At 59.8% G+C, this 22,276-nt stretch overlaps 5 protein-coding genes across 14 annotated transcripts in view; 2 read left to right on the forward strand and 3 right to left on the reverse strand.

Moving 5' to 3' along the window:
- LOC309844551 (adenylate kinase isoenzyme 1-like) overlaps positions 1–696 on the reverse strand; it is a gene marked incomplete at its 5' end in the record, with an annotated part of 14,321 nt that extends 13,625 nt beyond the window's left edge. For 3 of the 5 annotated variants that reach the window (XM_082691584.1, XM_082691583.1, XM_082691582.1), the window contains one exon: positions 357–450. In XM_082691584.1, coding sequence (XP_082547710.1) covers positions 357–450 — 94 coding nt within the window. The other 2 variants (XM_082691586.1, XM_082691585.1) reach the window with 2 other exon arrangements.
- GTF2F1 (general transcription factor IIF subunit 1) lies at positions 360–9,528 on the forward strand. Of its 5 annotated transcripts, XM_082691449.1 has the most exons (14): positions 732–1,135; positions 1,218–1,264; positions 1,814–1,886; positions 2,252–2,302; positions 3,075–3,141; positions 5,072–5,265; positions 5,876–6,046; positions 7,336–7,520; positions 8,076–8,229; positions 8,320–8,501; positions 8,624–8,697; positions 8,776–8,914; positions 9,080–9,197; positions 9,285–9,528. In XM_082691449.1, the coding sequence occupies exons 6-14, from the start codon at positions 5,123–5,125 to the stop codon at positions 9,487–9,489; spliced, it is 1,371 nt and encodes a 456-aa protein (XP_082547575.1). In that variant the 5' UTR covers positions 732–1,135; positions 1,218–1,264; positions 1,814–1,886; positions 2,252–2,302; positions 3,075–3,141; positions 5,072–5,122; the 3' UTR covers positions 9,490–9,528. The 5 variants fall into 5 exon arrangements, with proteins under 5 accessions (XP_082547572.1, XP_082547573.1, XP_082547574.1 ...); XM_082691448.1 differs by lacking the exon at positions 3,075–3,141 and having other exon boundaries at positions 730–1,135; XM_082691450.1 differs by lacking the exon at positions 2,252–2,302 and having other exon boundaries at positions 776–1,135.
- A 140-nt stretch (positions 9,529–9,668) lies between these two features.
- PSPN (persephin) lies at positions 9,669–12,653 on the forward strand. Of its 2 annotated transcripts, XM_082691644.1 has the most exons (3): positions 9,669–11,912; positions 12,018–12,140; positions 12,228–12,653. In XM_082691644.1, exons 1-3 carry the CDS (start codon positions 11,873–11,875, stop codon positions 12,533–12,535), a joined length of 471 nt encoding a protein of 156 aa, XP_082547770.1. In that variant the 5' UTR covers positions 9,669–11,872; the 3' UTR covers positions 12,536–12,653. The 2 variants fall into 2 exon arrangements, with proteins under 2 accessions (XP_082547770.1, XP_082547771.1); XM_082691645.1 differs by having other exon boundaries at positions 9,669–12,140.
- Positions 12,654–12,801: 148 nt separating this feature from the next.
- ALKBH7 (alkB homolog 7) lies at positions 12,802–14,478 on the reverse strand. The gene is made up of 4 exons (XM_082691641.1): positions 14,189–14,478; positions 13,402–13,575; positions 13,190–13,314; positions 12,802–13,032 (listed from the first exon to the last, which is right to left on the reverse strand). Exons 1-4 carry the CDS (start codon positions 14,390–14,392, stop codon positions 12,870–12,872), a joined length of 666 nt encoding a protein of 221 aa, XP_082547767.1. The 5' UTR covers positions 14,393–14,478; the 3' UTR covers positions 12,802–12,869.
- Positions 14,479–16,676: 2,198 nt separating this feature from the next.
- CLPP (caseinolytic mitochondrial matrix peptidase proteolytic subunit) lies at positions 16,677–22,075 on the reverse strand. The gene is made up of 6 exons (XM_082734228.1): positions 21,809–22,075; positions 21,637–21,708; positions 21,007–21,103; positions 19,985–20,172; positions 18,923–19,028; positions 16,677–17,042 (listed from the first exon to the last, which is right to left on the reverse strand). Exons 1-6 carry the CDS (start codon positions 21,992–21,994, stop codon positions 16,870–16,872), a joined length of 822 nt encoding a protein of 273 aa, XP_082590354.1. The 5' UTR covers positions 21,995–22,075; the 3' UTR covers positions 16,677–16,869.
- Positions 22,076–22,276: the final 201 nt, after the last annotated feature.

Below are 22,276 nucleotides of genomic sequence, written 5' to 3' on the forward strand. Positions count from 1 at the left end.
TCCCCTCTTCCTCCAGCCCTCAGAGCCGGTTCCTCTTTCCCTGTGACAGCCCTGTTCCCTCCTGCCCGTAGATGCGGATTTCTGAGACTGTCTCCCTCACTACACTGTCATCTCCAGGAGGCCGGGGCGCTCGTCGGACACATTGACCGCGTTGTGCCCAGAACCCCGCGCAGCCGGCGCCCGAGTGGATCGAAGCACGGCTGATCCTTGCGCATGTGCAGTTGTGTTCCTGTGATGGGTGGGGGGGAGGGGGACGTGTGCACACTGGACTCGGGGTGTGCGGCACCTGCACCTCCCTCATGCCCCTCACAGCCTCCTTCCTGCCCCCGGTGAGCCAGCCACCCCCGCGACGTTACCCTTCTCCTGGGGTCTCAGGGCCCTGCCCTTCTGGGGCAGCTTGGACGTCCACAGACCCATCCCACCAGCGGCTCGTCGGGGGTCGCGCCCCATGCCCACCCAGCCCTGACTCCTGCTAGCTCGGCTCAACGTCACAAGGGCCCGATCATTTGGCGAGGTGGTGAAGTCTCCCCGGGGCAGAAGGAGGAAATGAACCCAAAGAGGCTCAGGTGGAGCAGCAGCCGCGAGCTGCACAAGAGGCCTCGGTCGCTATGGTGACGCGCCCTCCTCCGACTCACTTCCGGAGTGGAGTGGCGCCTGCGCCAGGCGCCCGGGAGCTCGCGAGGAAGGCCGGGTTCTCCCTCCCCTCCCAGGATGCCTCGCGGTTCCGGGTGTGACGTCAAGGGAGGCGTGGCCACAGGGCTGATTAAATTAACCGCGCTACCTAGAAGAGGGAGACCCCCACGCGAGTCGCAGGGAGGGTGTGTTGTAGTTCGGGTTCGGCGTGAGGTCTTCTCTCTGGAAAGAGACAGGGAAACCTGAGGCGGAGGGGGTTGCCATCGCGACGCGGCCCGAGTTTCGCGTCCAGGTTAGGCGCAGGCGCAGACGCGGCGGGAGAGGTCCCCGAGACCGCCGGCAGACTGAGCGCTGCTGCTGGGGAGCTGCTCCCGGGATCGGCGGCCCCTCGGGCTTGGGGTCCTCCGTCGCGGCCAGAGACCCAACACCGCGAGGGCGGCTTGCCCGGGACTGAGGAGCGCGGACGGACCCGAACCACCGATCGTCACCCATGGCGGCCCTCGTGAGTATGCGGCGGAGTGCGGGGGTCCCGGCGGCGGCCGCTGCAGACCCCTTACTCACCGTCCTTCCTGCTCTCCCTGCAGGGCCCCAGCACCCAGAACGTCACCGAGTATGTCGTTCGAGTTCCCAAGTAAGTCCCTGAGCCCTCCCCGCTTCCCCGAGAAGGGATCAACACCTTCCTGAGCTTCGAGGCCTGCCTGGCACCTGCTGTGATTCCCCCTCCTAACTGGCAGGGACGTGGGGACGGGGCTGGGCTTGAGCCGAGGCCCCTCTGGGGGCATCCTGTGTTTTGAACAGAAGGAATGAATGAATAAGTCCAGTAATAGACAGGAGGATGAAGCCTCCCGGCCTGGCATTCCGTCGGGCAGGAATGCCTTTTCCCCAGCGGTGACTCTTCTTGGTCCTCTAAAACCCAATTCCAGGATTTTCCTCCGGGAAGCATTCCCTGCCTGCCCTCCGCCATCCCCAGGGCACAGTTCCCCATTACTCCCACATCTTGGGTGCCCCCAGATCTCTGTGTCTCCTGCTCTTCTTCAGCACCCAGTGGGGAGAGTGTGGATCTGTTCCCTGACAGACGGGGAGCCCCTGGGGGCTTTTGTGGGTCCACAGGTTTGCTGAGCCAGGGAGGGTTTGTTAAATGATCGGTGGACTGAGCAGTGCCTCTTCTTGTCCGTTCCAGAAACACAACTAAAAAATACAACATCATGGCCTTCAACGCAGCTGATAAAGTCAACTTCGCTACCTGGAACCAGGTAAGTCCCTGTCGTGAGCGAGAGCCTGACCTTGCCCTTGGTGGTTGCAGTAGACATTTAGTTCCAGTAGTAGCTAAGGCTTGGTTTCCTCCACGTCCCCGAGTGGAGATCAAATGAGGTACTAAGGCCCAGGCTGAGCTGCTGGGTATCCCTGGGAGGAAGATTTGGCAGGCCCCACCGGAGGCCTTGGGAAAGGAGAACATTGAGAAGCTATGTCCACTGACAGGCATAACCCTGAGTTATCTGGGCAACCGAAGGGGCTGCGTCCCGCAGATGGTTTCTGGAAGCTGCCACTCTCTGGTGGTGCTGCTGTAGCAGAATACCACACACCAGACGGCTTATAAACACACGTTTATTTCTCACAGTTCTGAAGGCTGGGAAGTCCAAGATCAAGGCGCCAGCAGATTTTCAGTCTGGTGAGGGCCTGCCCCCTGGTTTATGTATGGCTGTCTTTTCACTGTGTGCTCATGCGGCAGAAGGGGTGTGGGAGCTTTCTGGGGCCTCTCATGAGGGCGCTCATCTCATTCACGAGGGTGGAGCCCTCGTGACTGAGGGCGCCCCCCCACCAAGGCCCCACCTCCCAGTGCCATCACGCTGGGGGTTTGGTTTCAACATAACACATTTTGCGGTGGAATGCAGACATTCAGTCTCTAGCTGAAGCCATTAAAGGGATTTATTTATTTATTTATTTATTTATTTTCATTAAAGGGTTTTAAATAGAGCAGGTATAGGGTGATCCGGGCGCTGTCGGGAGACAGGCTGTGGGATCAAGGGCAGAGAGTGTGCGCAGGGGGAAGGCATTGGCTGGGGTCCCGGGGAGTGACCATTGCACCTGGAGCAAACAGAGGTGTGAGAATTGGGTGGATTCTAGGGTGTTTCGAAGTAGCGCCCACAGGATTTGTTAATGGCTGGATGTTGAGGGATGACGGGGCCATATGGATGGAGTATTTGGGAACTGTGGGCCCAACGTCGTGTATTAGACATCCAGAGGAGATTGGAGGGAAGTAAGCAGTCGAGCAGTCGAGCTGGAAGGCTGGAAGGGAGCCTCTGGGCATTTGGGGCGGCATTTAAAGCCATGGAGCCTGGACTGGCCCAGCAGAGGAGTTGGCCCCGAGTCCAAGGGGGGCAGCTTCTGGCCTTCTCTCAGTTGGGCGGCTCCTAACCGCCCAATCTTGTTTTCCAACACAGGTCTCTCTTTTGACTGCTTTTAAAGGTCACTTCCTCTAGTTGAGCAGATGAGACCATCAGAGCTTGGGTAGGTGGATGCTTGCTCAGGGCACCCCTCCCCTTGTAGGGTGCCTGCCTCCCAGCATCTCCACCTGCGCACCATTCATGTTCGGGACTAACGCGCTCCCCCGACCTCTGGTCCCACCTGAATTATTCAGAGAGGATGTAGTGTTTCCAAATCCCTGATCACTCAGTGGGGGGACCTGCTTTACCACTGGTCATCCATGAGAAATAACTCACCCATTGGGGGTACCCAGCCCCCAACACTCACCCCTAAGAGGAATAACTTGGTAAATACTTTGGGAACATACCCCTTCTGTCCTTCATTAAATAGGAGGGCCCCTCTCCCCCCGACCCCTGAGAACCCAGAGGAGCCTACCCCTCAGTCATGTGTCCCTTTGGAGGGGCCGTGCCCCCCATTACCCATCACCTTGAGGTGCAGCACCTGAGTACTGATGACCTCTTGAGACACGTGACCTCCCAGCCACTAGGACCTTGCACATACCCTGTTCCCTGATCGTCATGGGAACCCTCAGAATCTTAGGAGGGGATTACATTTCCTGGGGAAGAACGAATCTCCTGGGTTGTCACTAATCACCCAAGGGAGGAGGCAGGTACAGGTGTCTAAGTGCTCACAACGTCCCCTCCCCCAATAGCCACTCCCCACCCAGGGCCACTCCTGGGCAGAAACCTACCCCCGCCAGATGCATTCTTTGTAGCAGCTGTCCCCGGGGAGACCACCCCCCGGGCTAGAGGTGAACCATCCAGACAGGGGCTCTGCCCTCTGGGGTGATCACCTTCAGGGAATCAGGCCTGTTTACCCCCCCTCCCCCTTTAGCATTGAAGCACACCCCGGGCTGGCTCCCTGGAAAGGTGCAGGAAGGACACTGGTCCCTCCCCTCTGTGGGGGGGCCACAGCCTGGGGAGCTTGACCGGGATCGAATGCTAGCTTGGTAGCCATCGGCCCCCAGCTCATGGTGTGGGCTGCTGGGAGTGCCCGCCATTCTCACTCTTGTCCTTTAGATCGGGTCAGCAGGCTTTTTCTGGAAGGCCCAGCTGATGGTTATGCTGGCGTTGTTGGCCAGGGTGACGATAGGTAGATGGCTGGGTGTGGCCACATTCCCTCCTCTCTTTGGTTGTTTGGTCCTCCGGTGTCTGGAGGTGGTGTCTGGAGGTGGCTACGTTAGCCCTGCCCCCCCCGATGTGCCCAGACTCCCTTCCAGTCTCCTGCTGCTGCAGACAGCGGTGCCGTAAAGGGCTGGTAAAGGGCTCGTGTGGGGCCTCTCACCCCCACTGTCTGGGGAAGCGGTGTGCACGTCTCAGAATTTCTTACCTGCTGCTGAATTGCCTGGAGATCCAAATTTGGAAAACAGCCTTTAAGGATGAATCAATGCAGAGAGAGAAGTGGGCCAGTTCCAAGCAGGTGGTTTTCTTTGCTTTTGCTTTTGTTTTCTCACCAAAATGATCCGTTTATTTATTTATTTTTAAACTGTTGATATAGAAATAGTTCCAAACTGGGATGCCTGGGTGGCTCAGTTGGTTGGACGACTGCCTTCGGCTCAGGTCCTGCCTGCATCAGGCTCCCAGCTGCACGGGGAGTCTGCTTCTCCCTCTGACCTTCTCCTCGCTCATGCTCTCTCTCACTGTCTCTCTCTCAAATAAATAAAATCTTAAAAAAAAAAGTTGCAAACTTTTAAAAGCTGCAAAATAAACCTAGTACAAGGCTTAACCACATGCCTTCTCCCAGACACACAGTGTCTGGACACACAGACATACAGGCCAGTATCCTACCCCTTTTTCTGTTTTGCTCAGCTGGAGGTTAGCTCTGAATGCCGGCAGCTCAGCCTGGGAGAAGTGGGGGATCAGGGGTGTTCTGGGGAGGGGGAGCAGAGCTCAAGCAAAGGCGGGCATCCCGCTGAAAGTGTCTGTTTCCTGGCCACCCTGCCCTGCTGTCCCAGGCCCGGCTGGAGCGAGACCTGAGTAACAAGAAGATTTACCAGGAGGAAGAGATGCCCGAGTCCGGTGCGGGCAGCGAGTTCAACCGCAAGCTTCGCGAGGAGGCGAGGAGGAAGAAGTACGGCATCGTCCTCAAGGAGTTCCGGCCCGAGGACCAGCCCTGGCTGCTCCGCGTCAATGGCAAATCGGGCAGAAAGTAAGTGGTGGTGGCAGTGGGTGCCTCCCGTAGGCCCCCGAGTGCGCCGACTCCGTTGGGCGCCCTCTGTCAACACCCATGGCTCGTGGGGTTTTATTTCTGAAGGTGAGCCAAACTGGTGCTCATGCAGGAGCCCTAGAGACTGGGGTGTGGGAAGCCTGAGAACCAGGCTGATTGCACACAGCAGGGGTCTGCGGGGAGGGGTGGGGGTGGGGGCGGGGGTTGTGACGATTGGGAGGCCAGGTGGTGGAGGGAGGACCACAGACCAGACCCGTAAATGGAGGCTCACACAGTTGAAGGGCCAGCCCAGGGTCTCCTGGCATTGAATTTTTTTTAAGGATTTTATTTATTTATTTGACAGAGCAAGGGTGGGGAGGGGCAGAGGGAGAGGTAGACAAGCAGACCCCCCACTGAGTGCAGAGCCAGATGTAGGGCTTGATCCCAGGATGCCGAGATCATGACCCGAGCCGAAGTCAGACACTTAACCAGCGGAGTCCTCCAGGCGCCTCTGGATTTTGCTTCGAGAACCCAGATGGTTCTGGAGATGGGTTAGGCTGGGGGCATAGGCAGGCAGGGGCCTGGTCCACAGCGTGACCATGACTCTCTGCAGGTTCAAGGGCATAAAGAAGGGGGGTGTGACAGAGAACACGTCCTACTACATCTTCACCCAGTGCCCCGACGGGGCCTTCGAGGCCTTCCCGGTGCACAACTGGTACAACTTCACGCCGCTGGCCCGGCATCGCACGCTCACTGCCGAAGAGGCCGAGGAGGAGTGGGAGCGGTGAGTGAGCCCGGCAGGCCGGAGGGAGGCAGGGCCCGGACGGGAGCTCCCAGCTCCCCAGAAGGGAGCGGAAACCCTTGGAAACGGGGTGTGTCACGGTAGCTTTCTCTCTAGCTGGGAGCTGCGTACTCAGTGGTCACCAAGCCGGACTCCACCAGGCCCTTGGCAGGGAGCTCCCAGTGCAGTGAGGGAGGCAGGCCCGGAAGCATCAGGGACACACACGGCCCTGAGAGGGCTGGGGAAGGGGTAGCTGAGCTGAGCCCCGGAGCAGGAAGTGGCAGCGCAGGGGAGGGTCTCTCTGGCCCGCTTGGCTTTCACCAGGCAGGAGAGCCCCGGCTGGATCAATGACACACAAGATCTATATGATGTAAAATTGACCATTTAACCATTTCTAAGTGTCCCGTTCAGTAGCATGAAGTACATTCATACTGTTGTTCAGCCATCACTGCTGTTCCCTCTCCAGAACTTTCTCATCTTCCCATCCTTAGATTCTGCCCCCATTAAACAGAACCTCTTTGTCCCCTCCCCCAGCCCCTGGCGGCCACCGTTCCACTTTTCCTGTCTGAGTTCGACCTTTCTAGGGACCTCACTGATCATGTAGTATTTGTCCTTTTGTGACTAGCGTATTTCATGGAGCACGATGTCTTTAAGGTTCATGCATATTGTAATATATGTCAGTGTTTCCTTCCTTTTTGTAATTAAAATACTTTTAATGATTAAAAAAAACAAAAAATTTATCATCTTAACCATTTGTAAGTGTGCCACTCAGTAGTGTTACATCTGCTCACGTTCTTCTGAGACAGAACCTCACCCCTTTCCCCGCTGCTGACGAACCTCATGCTATTTGATACAATCCTAAGGCTCTCCTTAGCCGCAGTCATATTTTTTAAAACTTTTTATCACCATGCTAAATGGAAACATCAGTGTCGCGTCTCATAAAAACAAAGGCACCCATCAACTACCATAAAAACACACGGACATGAACACGTTGTAGCCAAGTTCTGTTGCCTGAGAAAGGCCCTGAGCTCCAGAGAACTGCTGGATACCAGCACCGCGCTGAGACCTTCGGCCTGAGGGACGCGGGACAGAGAGGGAGTCAGAGAAAGGCCAGCTCTTCCCCGGGGGATTTCGGGATCGCATTATCTGGGGTCACACCATCCTCAGATCACCTAACTCCTGTCCATGGTTTCCCCTTTGGGGGAGCGGCTGGTGGAGATTGCAGGGGGAAGGCCCGGTTTGTGGAGCCAGGTCCCTTGTAACCCCCACTGCACCCCACCCCCTGCCCCCAGGAGAAACAAAGTCCTGAACCACTTCAGCATCATGCAGCAGCGGCGGCTCAAGGATCAGGACCAGGACGAGGAAGACGAGGAGAAGGAGAAGCGCAGCCGCAAGAAAGCCAGTGAGCTGCGCATCCACGACCTGGAGGACGACCTGGAGATGTCGTCGGACGACAGCGAGGCCAGTGGCGAGGAAGGTGACGCCGCTGGCGCCCCCCGGGGGGCTGGGTCGTACTTGGTCAAGGTGCCTGAGTGATGACTTGGGTTAATGCCGCTGTAGGAAGGTTTGGTCACTCACAGCCCGCTGGGAATGAGAACACGACGCAGCAGGGTACGCAGGCCACCGGGGAAGCCCCAGAGTTGGTAGGAGGTAGAAAGGAGTGACGCCAGCACGGTCTCAGCAGTGGCCCTCATGGGGGCTTCCGCGGGATGGGCCATGCAGGGGTCGGAGGGGAACAGCTTCAGATCTGCCACTTAAGTAATTCTGGCAGGCCCTGGGCTACAGGGGAGGTTTCTGGTCGTCGGGACCCAGTCTCCGGCCCTGGCGGCTGGAGGGAAGGAGATGATGGGCGGGAGTGTGAGAGTCCGACGAGAGGAGTTGGGGGTGGAGACTTGGACCGGTCGGGTTGTGCGGCAGAGGGGAGTCCTTGGGGGTGTCTCTGCCCGGTTAGCGAGGCCCCCGAGATGTCCAGGCGTCCTTGGATAGGCCGAACGGGATGAGGGCCCGCCTGAGCCCCGCTCTGCTTCCCCAGGTGGCCGAGCGTCCAAGGCCAAGAAGAAGGCACCCCCCGCCAAGGGGGGCAAGAAGAAGAAGAAGAAGAAGGGCTCCGACGACGAGGCGTTCGAAGACAGCGACGACGGGGACTTCGAGGGCCAGGAGGTAGACTACATGTCCGACGGCTCGAGGTGAGGCGGGCGGCAGGCGGCGGGCCTGGGCCCGGCCTGGTGCACCGGTTCCCTCTTCCCTCACCCCGCGCCCGCCCCGCTGTCTTGCAGCAGCTCCCAGGACGAGCTGGAGGGCAAGCCCAAGGTCACCCAGCAGGAGGAGGGCCCCAAGGGCGTGGACGAGCAGAGCGAGAGCAGCGAGGAGAGTGAGGAGGAGAAGCCGCCGGAGGAGGACAAGGAGGAGGAGGAGGAGAAGAAGGCGCCCACGCCTCAGGAGAAGAAGCGCAGGAAAGGTCAGTCCCCGGCCCGCTTCCCCGGGGCAGCCGGCCCCCCAACTCGCAGAGCACCCCCGTCTGAGGTGGAGCTGGGGCGGGCGGGCTCCGCGACACCAGCGTCCCGCCTCTGGCCCCAACAGACAGCAGTGACGAGTCGGACAGCTCCGAGGAGAGCGACATCGACAGCGAGGCGGCGTCCGCCCTCTTCATGACGGTAAGGCCCAGCCCGGGGCCCGAGGGGGCAGGCGGCCGCCCCGTGCCGAGACTCACGTCCCCAACCCCGTCCCCGCAGAAGAAGAAGACGCCCCCCAAGAGGGAGCGGAGGCCGTCGGGAGGCAGCTCGCGGGGCGACAGCCGGCCGGGCACACCCAGCACGGAGAGCGGCAGCACGTCGTCCACCCTGCGGGCCGCGGCCAGCAAGCTGGAGCAGGGTGAGCGGCCTCTGCCCCTCGCTGCGGTCCCCCTGCGGTCCTTTGTTCTGCCTCCAGGGCAGAGCCCAGAGTCGGGCCACAGGCCCGTCCACACCCCCTCCCCGCCCCCTGCCCAGGGGACCCTGGGCCCCCGCGCAGGACTCAGCCCCGCCCCCACTCCCCCAGGCAAGCGGACGAACGACACGCCGGTGGCCAAGCGTTTGCGGCTGGAGCCGGGACCCCAGAGCCTGTCGGGGAAGTCGACCCCTCAGCCCCAGTCCGGGAAGTCGACCCCCAGCAGCGGGTGAGTTGGCGCGAGGGCAGCCGGGGCCACGCGGGGCGCGGGGGAGCCTCCTGTTGACGGCCACCCTCCCTGTGCCCCGCTCCTCAGGGACGTGCAGGTGACCGAGGACGCCGTGCGCCGCTACCTGACGCGCAAGCCCATGACCACCAAGGACCTGCTGAAGAAGTTCCAGACGAAGAAGACGGGGCTGAGCAGCGAGCAGACGGTGAACGTGCTCGCCCAGATCCTCAAGCGCCTCAACCCCGAGCGCAAGATGATCAGCGACAAGATGCACTTCTCCCTCAAGGAGTGACGGCCCGGCGCCGCCCAATAAACCAGCTCGGCTCCAGAACTTCCTGGGTGCTCGCCTCGTCCCTCCCCTGCGCCCCGAATCCCAGAGTCCCGCCTCTTCAGTTCACGTCACCCTGGGGGTTTCCTGGGTGCCGCCTCACCCGGCGCGGGCTCCTCCTTCTGGAACCTTCCGCCGCACCTCTGAGCCTACTCTCAGTCCTAAGCCTTTTGCATGCAGGGGTGGGGGGTGTTGTCTCTCTGGCTCTGGCTTCTCTGGTCCTGTTTTTGGTTGTAGCTTATTCCCTTTCACCCACGAAGTGCTTCTCCAGCTCTTGGCTTCCTTTTCAGATCACCTCGCCTCTAAGGCCTTTGATCCTTTCTCTCATGGTTTTGTTTCAAGCATCTATCTTGTTCTGGTCTCTGCCAGACGCCTGATTCCTTACCTGACGCCTCCTCACGATTGACTGTTACGCTGTAGAACTTCGAATGGGGACCTGAGGCCGCCTCGGGGCTTTGGGGGGGCCGCTGGGCAGTGAGCTTTGCAGGCAAATCCGCCGATGCTTTTGCCTTCGCTCGCACCTCCCACCGCGGTGGCCCAGGAGCCCTGGGCTGAGCCCGGGTTAGGTGGTTCTCAGCCAGTGGTTTCTCTCCCAAAACGGCCCCGAAATCCCAAGCCCTTTTGTTGTTGCTGTTGGCTCCTGGGCCCTATTTTTCAGCTTCCCAGCGATGTTTCTAGGGCTCCCCGTATTTCTGATGACTCCGTTATATTTCTATTTTATCTCGCATGGCCAGGGTTCTGCCGTGGGAAGGTTTTTTGAGTTTGTGGACAGTTTCAGTGCTGGAAATGGAATTTGGCTCTGGCGCTCCTGAATCCGCTCTGTGTGATCCGGCTGGGGGCGGAGGGGGGAGGATGTGGGGCTTCCGTCTTGCTCGAGGCTGGATGCTAGGTGGAGAACTTCCCCACCCAGTTCCACAGGCCCTTGGCCGCCGAGCAGGGATGCCAGAGATGACAGGCTAATTCCTAGGAATGTCCCAGGTCCGTCCGGCTTCCCTCCCCATCTTTCTGCCAAGTCGTTTTGGGGGCGGCAGGGTTGCCCTGGCCTGTCGATTTGACCCTGGGCCTCCCTGCCATGCGACGGAGGGCTAAGGCCCTGGTGGCTAGGAGCAAGGGCCTTGTGTGCGGCAGGATCTGGCTTCCAGTGTGACTTTGGACAAGCGACAGTTGTCTGAGGTGGTCTCAGCAGGTGCCACAGTAACCACACCAGCAAGACGCGGACGGAGTTGGGGTCCGTCCCCAGCTCTTCTCACATGAAAAGCCCACAGCGGTTCCCGAACCCGTGTTTCTCTGCTCACCAGTGCAGGACGAATTCCTGAGCAGGTGTTTTCTGGGGGGGGGGGGGGGGGGGTGGCTGTTTCCGGAGCGAAGGCTCCCCCACTGTGGGTTTGTACCCCTCCCTGGCAGCCTGGGGTGGGGACCTGCATCGCATGTGTGCCCCCAGCCATGGGTAAACAGACTGGTTTCTGCTGTCCCCCCCCCAGAGCTGCAGGCTCCTACCTGGGCTCCCACCCTGTCTGACCTCCGTGAGATCGAGCAGCTTTTCGAGCACTACCCAGGTTCTGCGCACTTCCAAGGCCTCAAAGCAGGCTTGCAGGCTTGCCCGCCCAAGCTCCTCCCTCAGGCAGGTGTCCCACGCTAAACGTGCCACCTGTCCTCAGAGCCTCGTGGGGGAAGGACCTGGGTTAGGCCCCTTTCACAGGCGAGGGAGGGCCTCCTTTCCCTGAGGCCACAGGGGCATGGAAATCACTGGAAATTTCTGCTGCCTCTCAGAACCTGCGGGTGTAACCGCCCCTCCTACCCTAATGCTGGGAGGGGGCTGAGGTCCCTGGGGCCTCAGATGGGCCTTCTAGAGACAGGAGTCCCTGCAGGGTGAGCTTCCTAGCCTCGTGTTCCGGTTCTTGGCTGTACCCCAGGCCTCTCCCTTTTCCTGTTTTGACGCCGGCTGGGGCGGGCCCGGAGACAGGAGCGTGAAGCCTTAATCCTCCAGGTGACAGCTCGGCTACCTGCTGACCTGTCCCCCCCCCCCCCCAATCCTGCTCTACCTGGTGCACAGTGTGGGGACTCCAGACCCTGGGCACCCTGAGTGGGGATGGGGTCCCACTGGTGGGCTCTCAGTGGCCCCCCCAACTTCTTTCCAGAAGCAGGTGGGGCAGGGGACCCCGTGGCCCGCCCTGAGTTCGGCTCTGGCTGCCGCAACACTCGTAAATCAGGGGTGAAGGGGGTGTCGGAAACGGGTCTGCGGAATGTCTGGATGAGGCGGGGAGGGGGTGAACCTTAACTCTTGGAGGCACAGTGAGTGGGGCAGAGGAACCAGTCAGAAGACACAGGACAGTGTGTGCTGCGGGACATGGGGGTCATCCTGTGGTTACAGCAGCGGCAACGAAGAGGTGATTCCTCCCCCCACCCCCACCTCGGCCCTGCCCTGGCAGTGGGATAAATTGAGGGAGCGAGGCCTCCCCACCATCAGGACCCACCTGTCACCATGGGCACAGGACGCGTCCTGCTCTGCTCTCTGCTGATCCTGTCCCTGCGGCTGGGCCTCACCAGGGGCCCTGGTGCTTGGGGGGCTCCAGTGGCAGAGGAAGAGCTCCGAGGGACCCCAAGGCTGCAGCTGGGTAAGGACCCCCTGGACCCCGTGTGACTCCCCGACTCCTTCCCGCCCAGGCCCCACTAACTGTCAGCTGCCCCTCTGTCCCCCGCAGGGGCCCGCCCGCGCCGAGCCCCGGCCACCCCGTGCCAGCTGTGGAGCCTGTCCCTACCCGTGGCCGAGCTGGGTCTGGGCTACGCGTCGGAGGAGACCGTTGTCTTCCGCTACTGTGCAGGCAGCTGCCCCCGTGATGCGCGCACCCAGCATGGCCTGACGCTGGCCCACCTGCGGGGCCAGGGCCGAGCCCACGGTGGGCCCTGCTGCCGGCCCACCCGCTACACTGATGTGGCCTTTCTTGACGACCACCACCGCTGGCAGTGGCTGCCCCAGCTCTCGGCAGCCGCCTGCAGCTGTGGTGCCTAAGGACGCCTGGCCTGGGGCCCCCCGAGGCTCCTGGAGGAGCTCTGCTGACTTATTTATTGGAGACCAGAGGGGAGGTGGGCCGGGCAAGGAGCATAATAAAGGAACTGCCTCTGCGTGACTGTGTTCACTGCATGATTGTGTTCAGCTCAGGTGCGCCTTGCCCCAGCCACCTCAGCTCCCAGAGTGGGGAGGAGAGGGGGGAGGGGGGTTCCTGGGCTTCCCTGGCCCGGCTCAGCCCCTGCGAACAGCTAGTGCAAGGCAGGCCAGTCTGTCCACACTCCAACTTTATTCACCAACACGGTGTCTCTGAGAAGCTGGGGAAAGAGCCGGGGGTTCAGCAGGCTGGGGGCGGCTGCCCCAGCTCCCCCGGTCTCATCCCTTCAGGGAGGGAGCGGCAGATCACAGAGATGCGTCGGCCCCGGGGAACCCGACGCGCCCCAAAAAAGGACTCTTCATCCCGAAGAATCTCATGGGAGAAGTCATAACGGGCTGAGCCCCTGCAAGAGAAAACAGGCTGTGGCTGGGTGGGGTGAGGTGGCCTGCCTGCCACAGGGGAATGCTCGTGTCTGCTGGGAGGGCTGAAAAAGAGAAACATGCTAGGTGGACATCTAAGGAGTTACTGGGGGGAATGGGGGCCCCTTGGCTGGGCAGTACCTAAGGATGTAGAGGGAGCCTGGCTCCAGCAAGAGTTCCAGCCACTCCCCTGGCTCCTGGGTGTGCACCAGCCGCATGACGCTGGGAGATAGTAGGGACAGACCAGCGATGGTGGCTCCGCAGAACTGGAAGAGCGGGCATGGCGGCCAATCAACCTCTGGCCAATCAACCCCACCGGCCCATCCCCATCCAAGGCTCTGGCCTCTGCCCACCTTGATGCTGTCCACGTGCGGCTTGATGTAGCCCCGAGGTTCCAGGTCCAGCACATGCACTGGGGACAGCAGGGTCTGGCCAGGGCTAAAGGCGGCTGCTTGCACGCGCTGCAGGATGGCCCGGCTTGCCTCGGACCAGCGTGACTTTTCTGTCTCTCGGAAACCGTGGATGGCCTGCACACAGAGCTTCCATCAAGCCAGGAAGCTCGCAGAGGGAACAGGGAAACTGAGGCACGGGTGGGGGGAGGGCAGAGTGCAAAGAACTGGCTTTCCCAGCATGACCCTTGACACCACCCTCAACTTACCACCTGGATCCTACCTACCCTAAGATCCTGGGTCTCGAACCCCAATCCCTGTCCTACTAGGCCCGGCCTCACTCCTCTGTACCTGCCTTCAGGTTCCAATTGAGTCCCAGAGCTTGTCCCCAGTGCTGGTCCCACCGAAATGTTCTATTTTGTTTGTCTCCGCCCACAACTCGACTCCACTCAAGTCTTCTGTCTCCGCCCCCAACCAATGACCCTCCCTCTTCTCGCTCCACACCTGTTTCGGCTCCTAACCTTGCCCCTGTCCCCCACACACCCCAGAGTTCCAGGTCAGGGATCCAGCTATGACCAAGCCCTCATCTCCGCCCGCAGAGGCCCTGGGCATCAAGACCCCGGCCCCAACCGTACCCCATACAACCCAGCGCTCCACCCCCGTGCCGACCTCTAACGCCACAGGCTCCGCCCCCACCGTAGCCCCGCCCCCACTCCATCGCAGACCCCGCCCCCAGCGCCGCCGGCCTCACCGCGTCCCAGTGATCGTATTCGTAGCGGCGGCGGCGCAGCTCGGGCTCCAGCTCACGGCTCAGCGTCTCCTCCTCGGCCGCGCTTAGGAAACCCGGACGCACCACGGCCGCGTCCCGAAGGCGGCTGAGTACGGCTGGGCTCGATCCCCGCACCCAGCCGGGTACCTGCAGCGTCCCCAGAGCCAGCCGCCCACTCCCGGCCATAACCCTGGGGCCGGGTCGTGAAAGCTGTCGGGGTCAGGGCTACGCCCCCGCCCCGGAGCCATTGGCTGTGGCCGCACGGAGTCCCTCCAATGATTGGCCTTCCCCATAGCCCCGCCCCCCTGGCCAAGGCTACTGGCTGCTGCTCTGCTCGCCCTCTCAAGCTATTGGCTCCTCAGAGAACCCGCCTCCTCGCCCGCGCTGTGGGCGCAGTGGGCGCCGTAGATGGTGGCGGCCGGGGGCGGGCTCAATGACGGAAGGCGCCTGGGGCGTGACGTCAGGGGCTGTAGGAGGATTTGGGCTAAGGCCCGGGTTGTGGGGTCGGCCAGAACTTTAGGTTGAGGGAAAAGTCCGCTGAGAAGAAGTCAGGGGCACGGGGTCCAGGGGAGTGACATCAAGGCCATGATGTCAAGGTAGAGGTTGGGGTCAAAGTTTGAAGCCAAGCATCACCTGTTCCCCCTCTCGTCTGCATCATCCCTACCTGTGTACAAACGGCCTGGCTCCCACCTTATAAATAAAAAGCAAACCCCAAAACCCTCCTCTTGCTTTAAGGGTAGGATTGACGTAGCACCACTTTGCAGCCTTTACTGGAATATTAGGTGATCTAGACACGGATTGTCATCAGCCCCTAATGTCACAAAATGAGGGGCCACGACCCTTTGGGGGCCTCCTGATGGACGGACACACCTCCACTTCAGAGGTCATTTGCCAGAAAGCGGAATCTGAACCGGATCAGACTTCTCTACGTTTATACGTCAAGTCACAGGAAATATCAAGGACAGACAGAGGTCACAGCCGGTCCTGACTGATCCCATCATCAACATTCAGATGGGAAGTCACAAGACCAAAGGCTGAATTTCAAGGAAAGAGAAGAAAAAGAGGGAGAGATTGAGAGAGAGATGGAGGAGAAAACCCGCAGTTAAAAGAGGCATCGGGAAGCATCAGTGAGTTGCAAGGTATGCACCTTACCTGGAGGCGGATTCGAACAAACTATTAACATAGGGGCAACTGGGGAGATTTGCACACTGGTTGGATTTGGGATGATTTTGTTTTGGGGGGGATGGGGGTTTGCAAATGGTATTTTGGTGGCCTTTTTAAAGATTTATCTTTTTAGAAATGCATGTTGAAATATTGACCCCACAACGCCTCTGGGGACAGCCACACATTCTCTGCTCTCCTTATACAATAACATTTCTTGAAAAATGTGTCGAGCTCCCATGTCTTCCCGCCCCCTCCCTCTGGGTGCACACCAGGCTGGCATTCAGCCCCTACAACCCTGAACCTGGGGTCCTGCTCCTTCGGTCAGTGACTTCCGCTGTGCCAGATCCAGCAGCCGGTTCTCAGGCTACTGCTAGTTTATTGACATACCCAATGATGTCTTTTCCATTTTCATTCTCAATCCCGACCCCAGATTTATCCACCCTCTCTCCCCCGGATGTCTGAGGCACATCAAGCACCAGAAGTAACATGTGTCCAAACTGGACTCCTGATCCCCTGCCCCCACACCTGCGCCTTCTGGCAACCTTTCCACCCGTCAGCTCTGCCTTTAAAACCTGGCTAGAATCCCACCTCTCCTGGCCACCCAGCTGGGGCCACCCGCTTTCCTCTGATTATTCCAAGTCTCAGAACTCATCTTCCGGTTTCCTTGCTGGCTGCACTCCTCCCAGTACTCCGTGGGAGCCATAGTGCTCCTGTTTTTTTGTTCTTCTCAGCACCCTCCATGGCTCATGTCCCTCTGCTCAGATCCACCAGGCCTTCTACGCTCTGTCCTCCTTCCTTTCTCTTCACATCTCCACCACTTCACGTCAGCCACGAGTCTCCTCGGGGCCCCTCCCATGTGGCAGTCACAGTCCTGCCACAGGGCCTTTGCACTTGCTATGCCTGCTGCCTGGACTGCTCTGTCCTTCTCTTACCTTAAACCTTGTTCTTGTTCAAGCATCACTTTCTCAGCAAGGCCTTCACTGGGCACCCCACTGAAAGCTGTAACTCTCTTTGTCTTACACACACACACACATATTGTGCATACCTTTCTCCCTGGATTTTTAAAAAACTGTCTACCACCACAAGAGTAAGTTCTTTGAAGACAGGGAATTTTGTTTGCTTCAGGATATGTCGTGGCCTCTAGAATAGTGCCTGAAATATCCTTTTTTGCTCAGCAGGGTTTGCTGCAGTTAGGGGGCTTGGAAGGTCAGAGCCTCAGGGCTGGGGCGAAGGCAGACGAGGCATCGTGCAGGGCACAGATGTGCGTGCCACGTGGGGCAGGCAGGGAAGGTGACACAGACGGGGCTCAAAGACTACAAAGATTTAATTGAAAATCACAGTGTCTCATTCAAGATACCTGCCCTGAGGGGCAGCCCCAAACCCAGAGTTCCTCCTGGGACCCTTCCAGGCTCAGCAGCGAGGACGGGGCAGGGCTGCAGCTCCAGCTTCTGACTGGTGCCTGGCCTCCCCCGACTCCTCTGGAGGGTGAGGTCTGGCTCTCAGATGCTGGCCGGGGCGGGCTCTGCTGTCGTAGCTGCCCCCACAGGCTCCTTCTGCACCAGCTCGGGCTCATCCTCACCGTCCTGGGGAGGGTGGACCAGAACCTTGTCCAAGATGCCAAACTCCTGGGCCTCCATGGGGCTCATGTAGCGGTCCCTCTCCATGGCCGACTCTGCCAGGGGAAGCAAGAGGCGGGGGGGGGGGGTGTTTAAAGCTGGAGACCTGGGGCCAGGTCCGGGGGGCCCTGTTCTGTCCCTTCTTCGCCGGGTGACCTTGCCTTTCCCCTCTTGGTACCTCAGTTTCCCCACTGGTAAAATACCCATTCCATTTTTCTTTTTTTTACTGGTTCTGATGTCTAACACACATCCAGATGCAAGTGGACAGTGCGAGTTTCAGTGTGAATTTCACATACCCACGTGGCCAGCACCCAGACTGAGACCGGGGCCAGCCCCAGGTCCCCAGCTGCCCCTGGGGGGAGCCTCCTTCCAGTCACTGACTCCTCTGGCCCAACAGTAACCACTAGCCTAATGGTGGCATGTCGGCAGAGATAAGCATGCTGCTTTTTGTTTTTAAATATGTGGAATCAGAGTATTTACTCCTTTTTCCTACTCGGCACTCTGTGTCCGAGATTCAGCCCAGCTGCCGCGTGTCGCCATGGCTGGGTCTCTGTCATTGCCTTGTGGGACTCCACAGCGTAAATTAAGCACGAATGCACTCGCTGTGCTGCTGCTGGGCATGGGGGTGTCTCCCGGCGTGGGGCTCCCGCACACAGGCAGTCAGGACGACAGTGGCACGCCCATCTGCAGCTTTGGTGGACAGAAGCACCCACATCTGCGTGCATGCAGAGTAGGGGAACCGGGGCGTCTGGAGCCTTCTGAGCCTGAGCAGGGGGTGTCAGACGGCTTTCCTCTTCGCTCCTGCCCGCCGCAGGTGAGTGTTCCAGTTCCACTTCCAGTCCCAGTTCCAGTTCTCACTGGTGCCGAGTGTCGGGTTCTGGATGTTAGCTCTTCCGGCGGATTAAAATGGTATCTCCCTGGGGCCTTAACTGGCCTTTCCCTCGACTAATGATGTTCTTTTGTAAGAAACAGATGCGCAAGGGGTGCCTGGGTGGCACAGTCGGTTAAGCGTCCGACTCTTGGTTTCAGCTCCCGTCGTGATCTCAGGGTCGTGGGATGGAGACCCTGTGTCGGGCTCCACGGTCAGTGTGGAGTGGCTCCCTCTCCTTCTGCCCCTCCCCCCATGTACTCTCAAAAATAAATAAATTGGGGCGCCTGGGTGGCTCAGTTGTTAAGTGGCTGCCTTTGGCTCTGGTCATGATCCGGGCTCCTGGGATCGAACCCTGCATCAGGCTCCCTGCTCAGCTGAGAACCTGCTTCTCCCTCTCCCTCTGCCTATAGCTCTACCTGTGCTCTCTCTGTGAAATAAATAAATAAATAAATAAAGCTTTAAAAAAAAAAAAAGATAAAAGAAATCTTAAAATATATATATGTTACGTCTGTATGTGTATATATATGGGCAATTTTACTTATTTATTTAATTTTGAGTCATCTCCATGCCCAACATGGGGCTTGAACTCCTGACCCTGAGACCAGCAGTCGCGTCTCTCCCGACTGAGCCAGCCAGGTGCCCCTAAGGATGTCATTTTAAAATATCGTCACTAAAGATGATGAGTATCTTTTCTTATATTTCTTGGCAATCTAGAAAATTCTTTATTGAGGACAGTGTTCAAACCTTTGACCCGTTTTAAGGGAGTTTTTATGAAGATTCTGCAAACTGGTCTTTTGAATGTGCTTAGGACAGGGGATTTCCATTGGGGGCTGGGTGAATTCAGGGGCAGCTTTGGTCGTCACAAATGGAAGGTGCTGCTGGCATCCCGTGGGTGGTGGCCGGGGACATGGCTCCACGTCCCACAGCGGCCAGGACAGAGGATGGTCCAGCCCTGAGGGTCAGCGGTGCCAGGGTCGAGAGGCCCTGGCTTGGCACAAGGCCTGCCACACGTGTGCATGTTGGTTAAAATAAAGGAGGGCGGGGGCGCGGGGGGGGGGCACTCACCAATCACCTGCAGACTCTGTTTGGTGTGCTTGGCGTAGATGCCGTAGAGCTGCTTCTTCAGTTTCATGATCTCCTCTGCCTGGATGGCGATGTCTGTGGCTTGGCCCTGAGGGTACGAAGGCGAAGGTCACAGTGAGCATCAGCCACTCGCAGGGAGGCCGGAGAGGGCATTCAACGGGTGGAGTGGGGCTTTTGGAGGCCCACCCACCCTGCAGCATCTTTGCTCCTACCAGGAAGGCTTCCTGTATTTTTTTTTTTTTTTAAGATTTTATTTATTCCTTTCAGAGAGAGAGAGATGGGGTGGGGGCAGAGGGAGACGGAGAAGCAGACTCCCCACTGAGCGGGGAGCCCCATGCGATGTGGGGCTCGATCCCGCAACCCCGAGACTGTGCCCTGAGCCAAAATCAAGAGTCAGATGCGTAGCTGTCGGAGGCACCTGGTGCCGGAAAGCTTCCAGTATTAACTGTATTTTCTGCAAGTGGAGCCTCGCCCCTCCCAGGGCGAGCGGATTCCGGGAGCCAGCGGACAGCTCCGGCTCTGCCATGGGTTTTCACAGGCCAACCAGCTGATCCCAAATGCGCCCCCCTCCGCCACAGGGCACCCATACTCAGGGCCACTGTCCCCTGCCCTCCCTCTGCCCCGAGGGCCTGGGCCAGACAATGAAGCCATCCCCTATCCCCCGAGCCTGCTGAGATAATTCAGACTAGCCCATCCTGAGCTCTGTGGGCCCTGCCTCGCTGTTCCTTCCTGCAGAAACCACAGTAAAATCCCTATCCACCCCCCACCCCTGCTCTGTGCCTCCTGAGTGACGCTGGTGCTTCCCATGTGGGCAAACGTGACGGGGCAAGCCCCCCGCCCACCCCGCCCCGGGAACTGTGAGTAACAAATGGTCTTTCCAGTGGCTGTCCTTTCCCGATCCGCTGGCCTCACCATACCTGACTGAAATCATTCTGAAACCTACACTTGCCAACACTGACACTCGCCCGTGACTTCCACCCAGTTGGTCCTTCTGTCCAGACGCCACCCCCGTCCCAAAGCAGCCTGCGTGGGCCCGGCACTCACCCGGGCACCCCCGGAGGGCTGGTGGATCATGATGCGGGAGTTGGGGAGCGAGTGGCGCATGCCCGGGGTGCCGGCAGCCAGAAGCAGGGAGCCCATGCTGGCAGCCTGGCCCACACACCACGTGCAGATGGGGTTCAGGATGTACTGCATCGTGTCGTAGATGGCCAGGCCTGACGTCACCATGCCGCCTGCGGGCGGGGCGGAGTGAGCAGCAGGAGTGAGGGGCTGCGCTGGCTCCTCGCCCCCAGCCTTCCCCCAGTGCGGCCCCTGGCCTTGGGGGGGCTTGTGTAGAGACAGCCCTTTAAAGCCCAGGTCACAAATGTGAATACTTCCGAGGGCAGGGAGGCGACAGCAACGGGTGACACGAACTGAATGGGGAGAGGAGAGCACGTGCTCCAGAGTGAGCTGACCCTTACCGCCCTTGTCACCGGGCCCCCGGGGGACCAGATCTGTCAGAGTTGCAAGGGAAGGTGGAAAGCGGGGAGCGTGGTGGCCGAGAGGGACGCTCTGGAGTCCGCGTGTCCTGGCAGTGTGGTCTGGGTGACCTTGGGCAAGTTACCCAGCCTGCCAAACAGTGGCTCCTCGCAGACGGGGGGAACCGGACCAACCACGGGCCACCACCACGAGGACCAGAGGAGTTCAATGCCTACGAAACGCTTCAAGTACAGGGCACAGTTGGCGCTCGGTCGAGATGAGCTCTTCTCTTTTGGGAGGGGGTTGGTGCTGGTGGTGGCAGCTACTAATTTTAAAATATGCCGACCACCAGGTCAGGCTGGTAAGATGTTACATGTGTGATCAGAGGCAGGCTCGGCTGCCAGTTTGGGAACCTAGACTTAAAAGCAAGGACCAGGCAACTTTTGGAGGTTTCGAGACAGTTTTGGGATTCTGAAGGAAGCTCAGCACCCTTTCTTCCTCCAGAGGGGAGAATGTTCCTGATGGAAGTGGGGTGGGGGGCGTCTGCCCCGAGTCACCTGGAGTGACCCAGGAAGCGGCCCTGGCGCCCGGGGGATGGCTCTGCTCACCAGGACTGTTGATGTACATGTGGATGGGCTTCTTGTTGCTCTCGGACTGCAGGAACAGCAGCTGCGCAATAACCAGGCTGGCGACGCTGTCGTCAATCTGCAAGGAAGCGGGGAGGGTGGGTGCGCCCAGCCGGAGGGCAAGGAGCAGGCTAACCCAGGCAACTGTGAGGTGGCTGGGGATGAAGTCAGCGAACAGGGATGCGTGTCAGAGCCCAAGGGAGACGGCTGGGGAGGACTCAGCACCAGGAAGGGGAGGTGGGGAGGGGTGGTAGGGCCCCAGGGGGTTGGAGCACAGGAAGTGGGGGGAGTCAGTGGGCTCAGGGCAAGCAGGGAAGGGGTCAGGAGGGTCAGATGGGGGGATGGGGATCAGAGCCAGGAATGGGGAGGAGGGTCACTGGTGAGGGAGGGAGTCAGAAATCAGGTAGGGAAAAGCAGAGGCTGAAGGGCTGGAGGTGGGGGATGGGGCCAGAAGAGGGGGTTGAAGGCTCATGTGCCCAGGAAGTGGGGTGTCAGACTGGGACCAAGGCGGAACCTTGGTGGGAGAGGTCAAGAGGTCAAGGGGGTTCGCGGAGGAGGAGGGGCGCATAGGGTCTGGGCAGGCGCAGAGGACAATCCCGGCAGGGCACTCACTGGACCCATGACACACACGATACGCTCCCGCAACAGCCGCGAGTAGATGTCATAGGCGCGCTCGCCGCGACCCTGTGGGAGAAAGATGGCGGTGGGGGTCAGAGGCCGGCAGTGCCCGCGGCCCAGAGACCCCCGACTCCCACGCCGGGTCGAGTTCCCGCGGCCGCTGTACCGTCTGTTCCACCACGATGGGAATGAGCGGGAGAGCCCGGGCCGCCGTCGCGTGCAGGCTCCGCTGCAGGGCCAGGCCGGTCTTGGGCGTCCGCCGCGGGGAGAACCGGGCGGCGAGGCGAGGCCCCAGCACGGGGAACCTACCTGCCGCCACCCGGGCCCCCCCAACCAATATTCCGGGCCACATCCCGCCGAAGTCCGTCCCGGCTTCCGTCCGATGGCGGAACTACAAGTCCCGGCGTGCGTTGCGTCTAGGGCGCATGCTCACGGGCCGCCCACGTCCGGGGAGCGGGACCGGCAGGCTTAGGGGCGGGGCGAGGGTGGAGCGGAGCCCGAAGGGAACCGAGGCGGAGGACCCTTAATGAGCCCAGGTCCAGTGCCCTTCCCAATGAATTAGTTATTCCTTAACGTAAAGATTAGCCTTAGGGGCGCCTGGCTGGCTGAGTCGGTGGAGCATGCGACTGCATCT

The sequence above is a fragment of the Mustela nivalis genome (genome assembly GCF_964662115.1).
Source record: "Mustela nivalis genome assembly, chromosome: 1".
NCBI lineage: Eukaryota > Metazoa > Chordata > Mammalia > Carnivora > Mustelidae > Mustela > Mustela nivalis.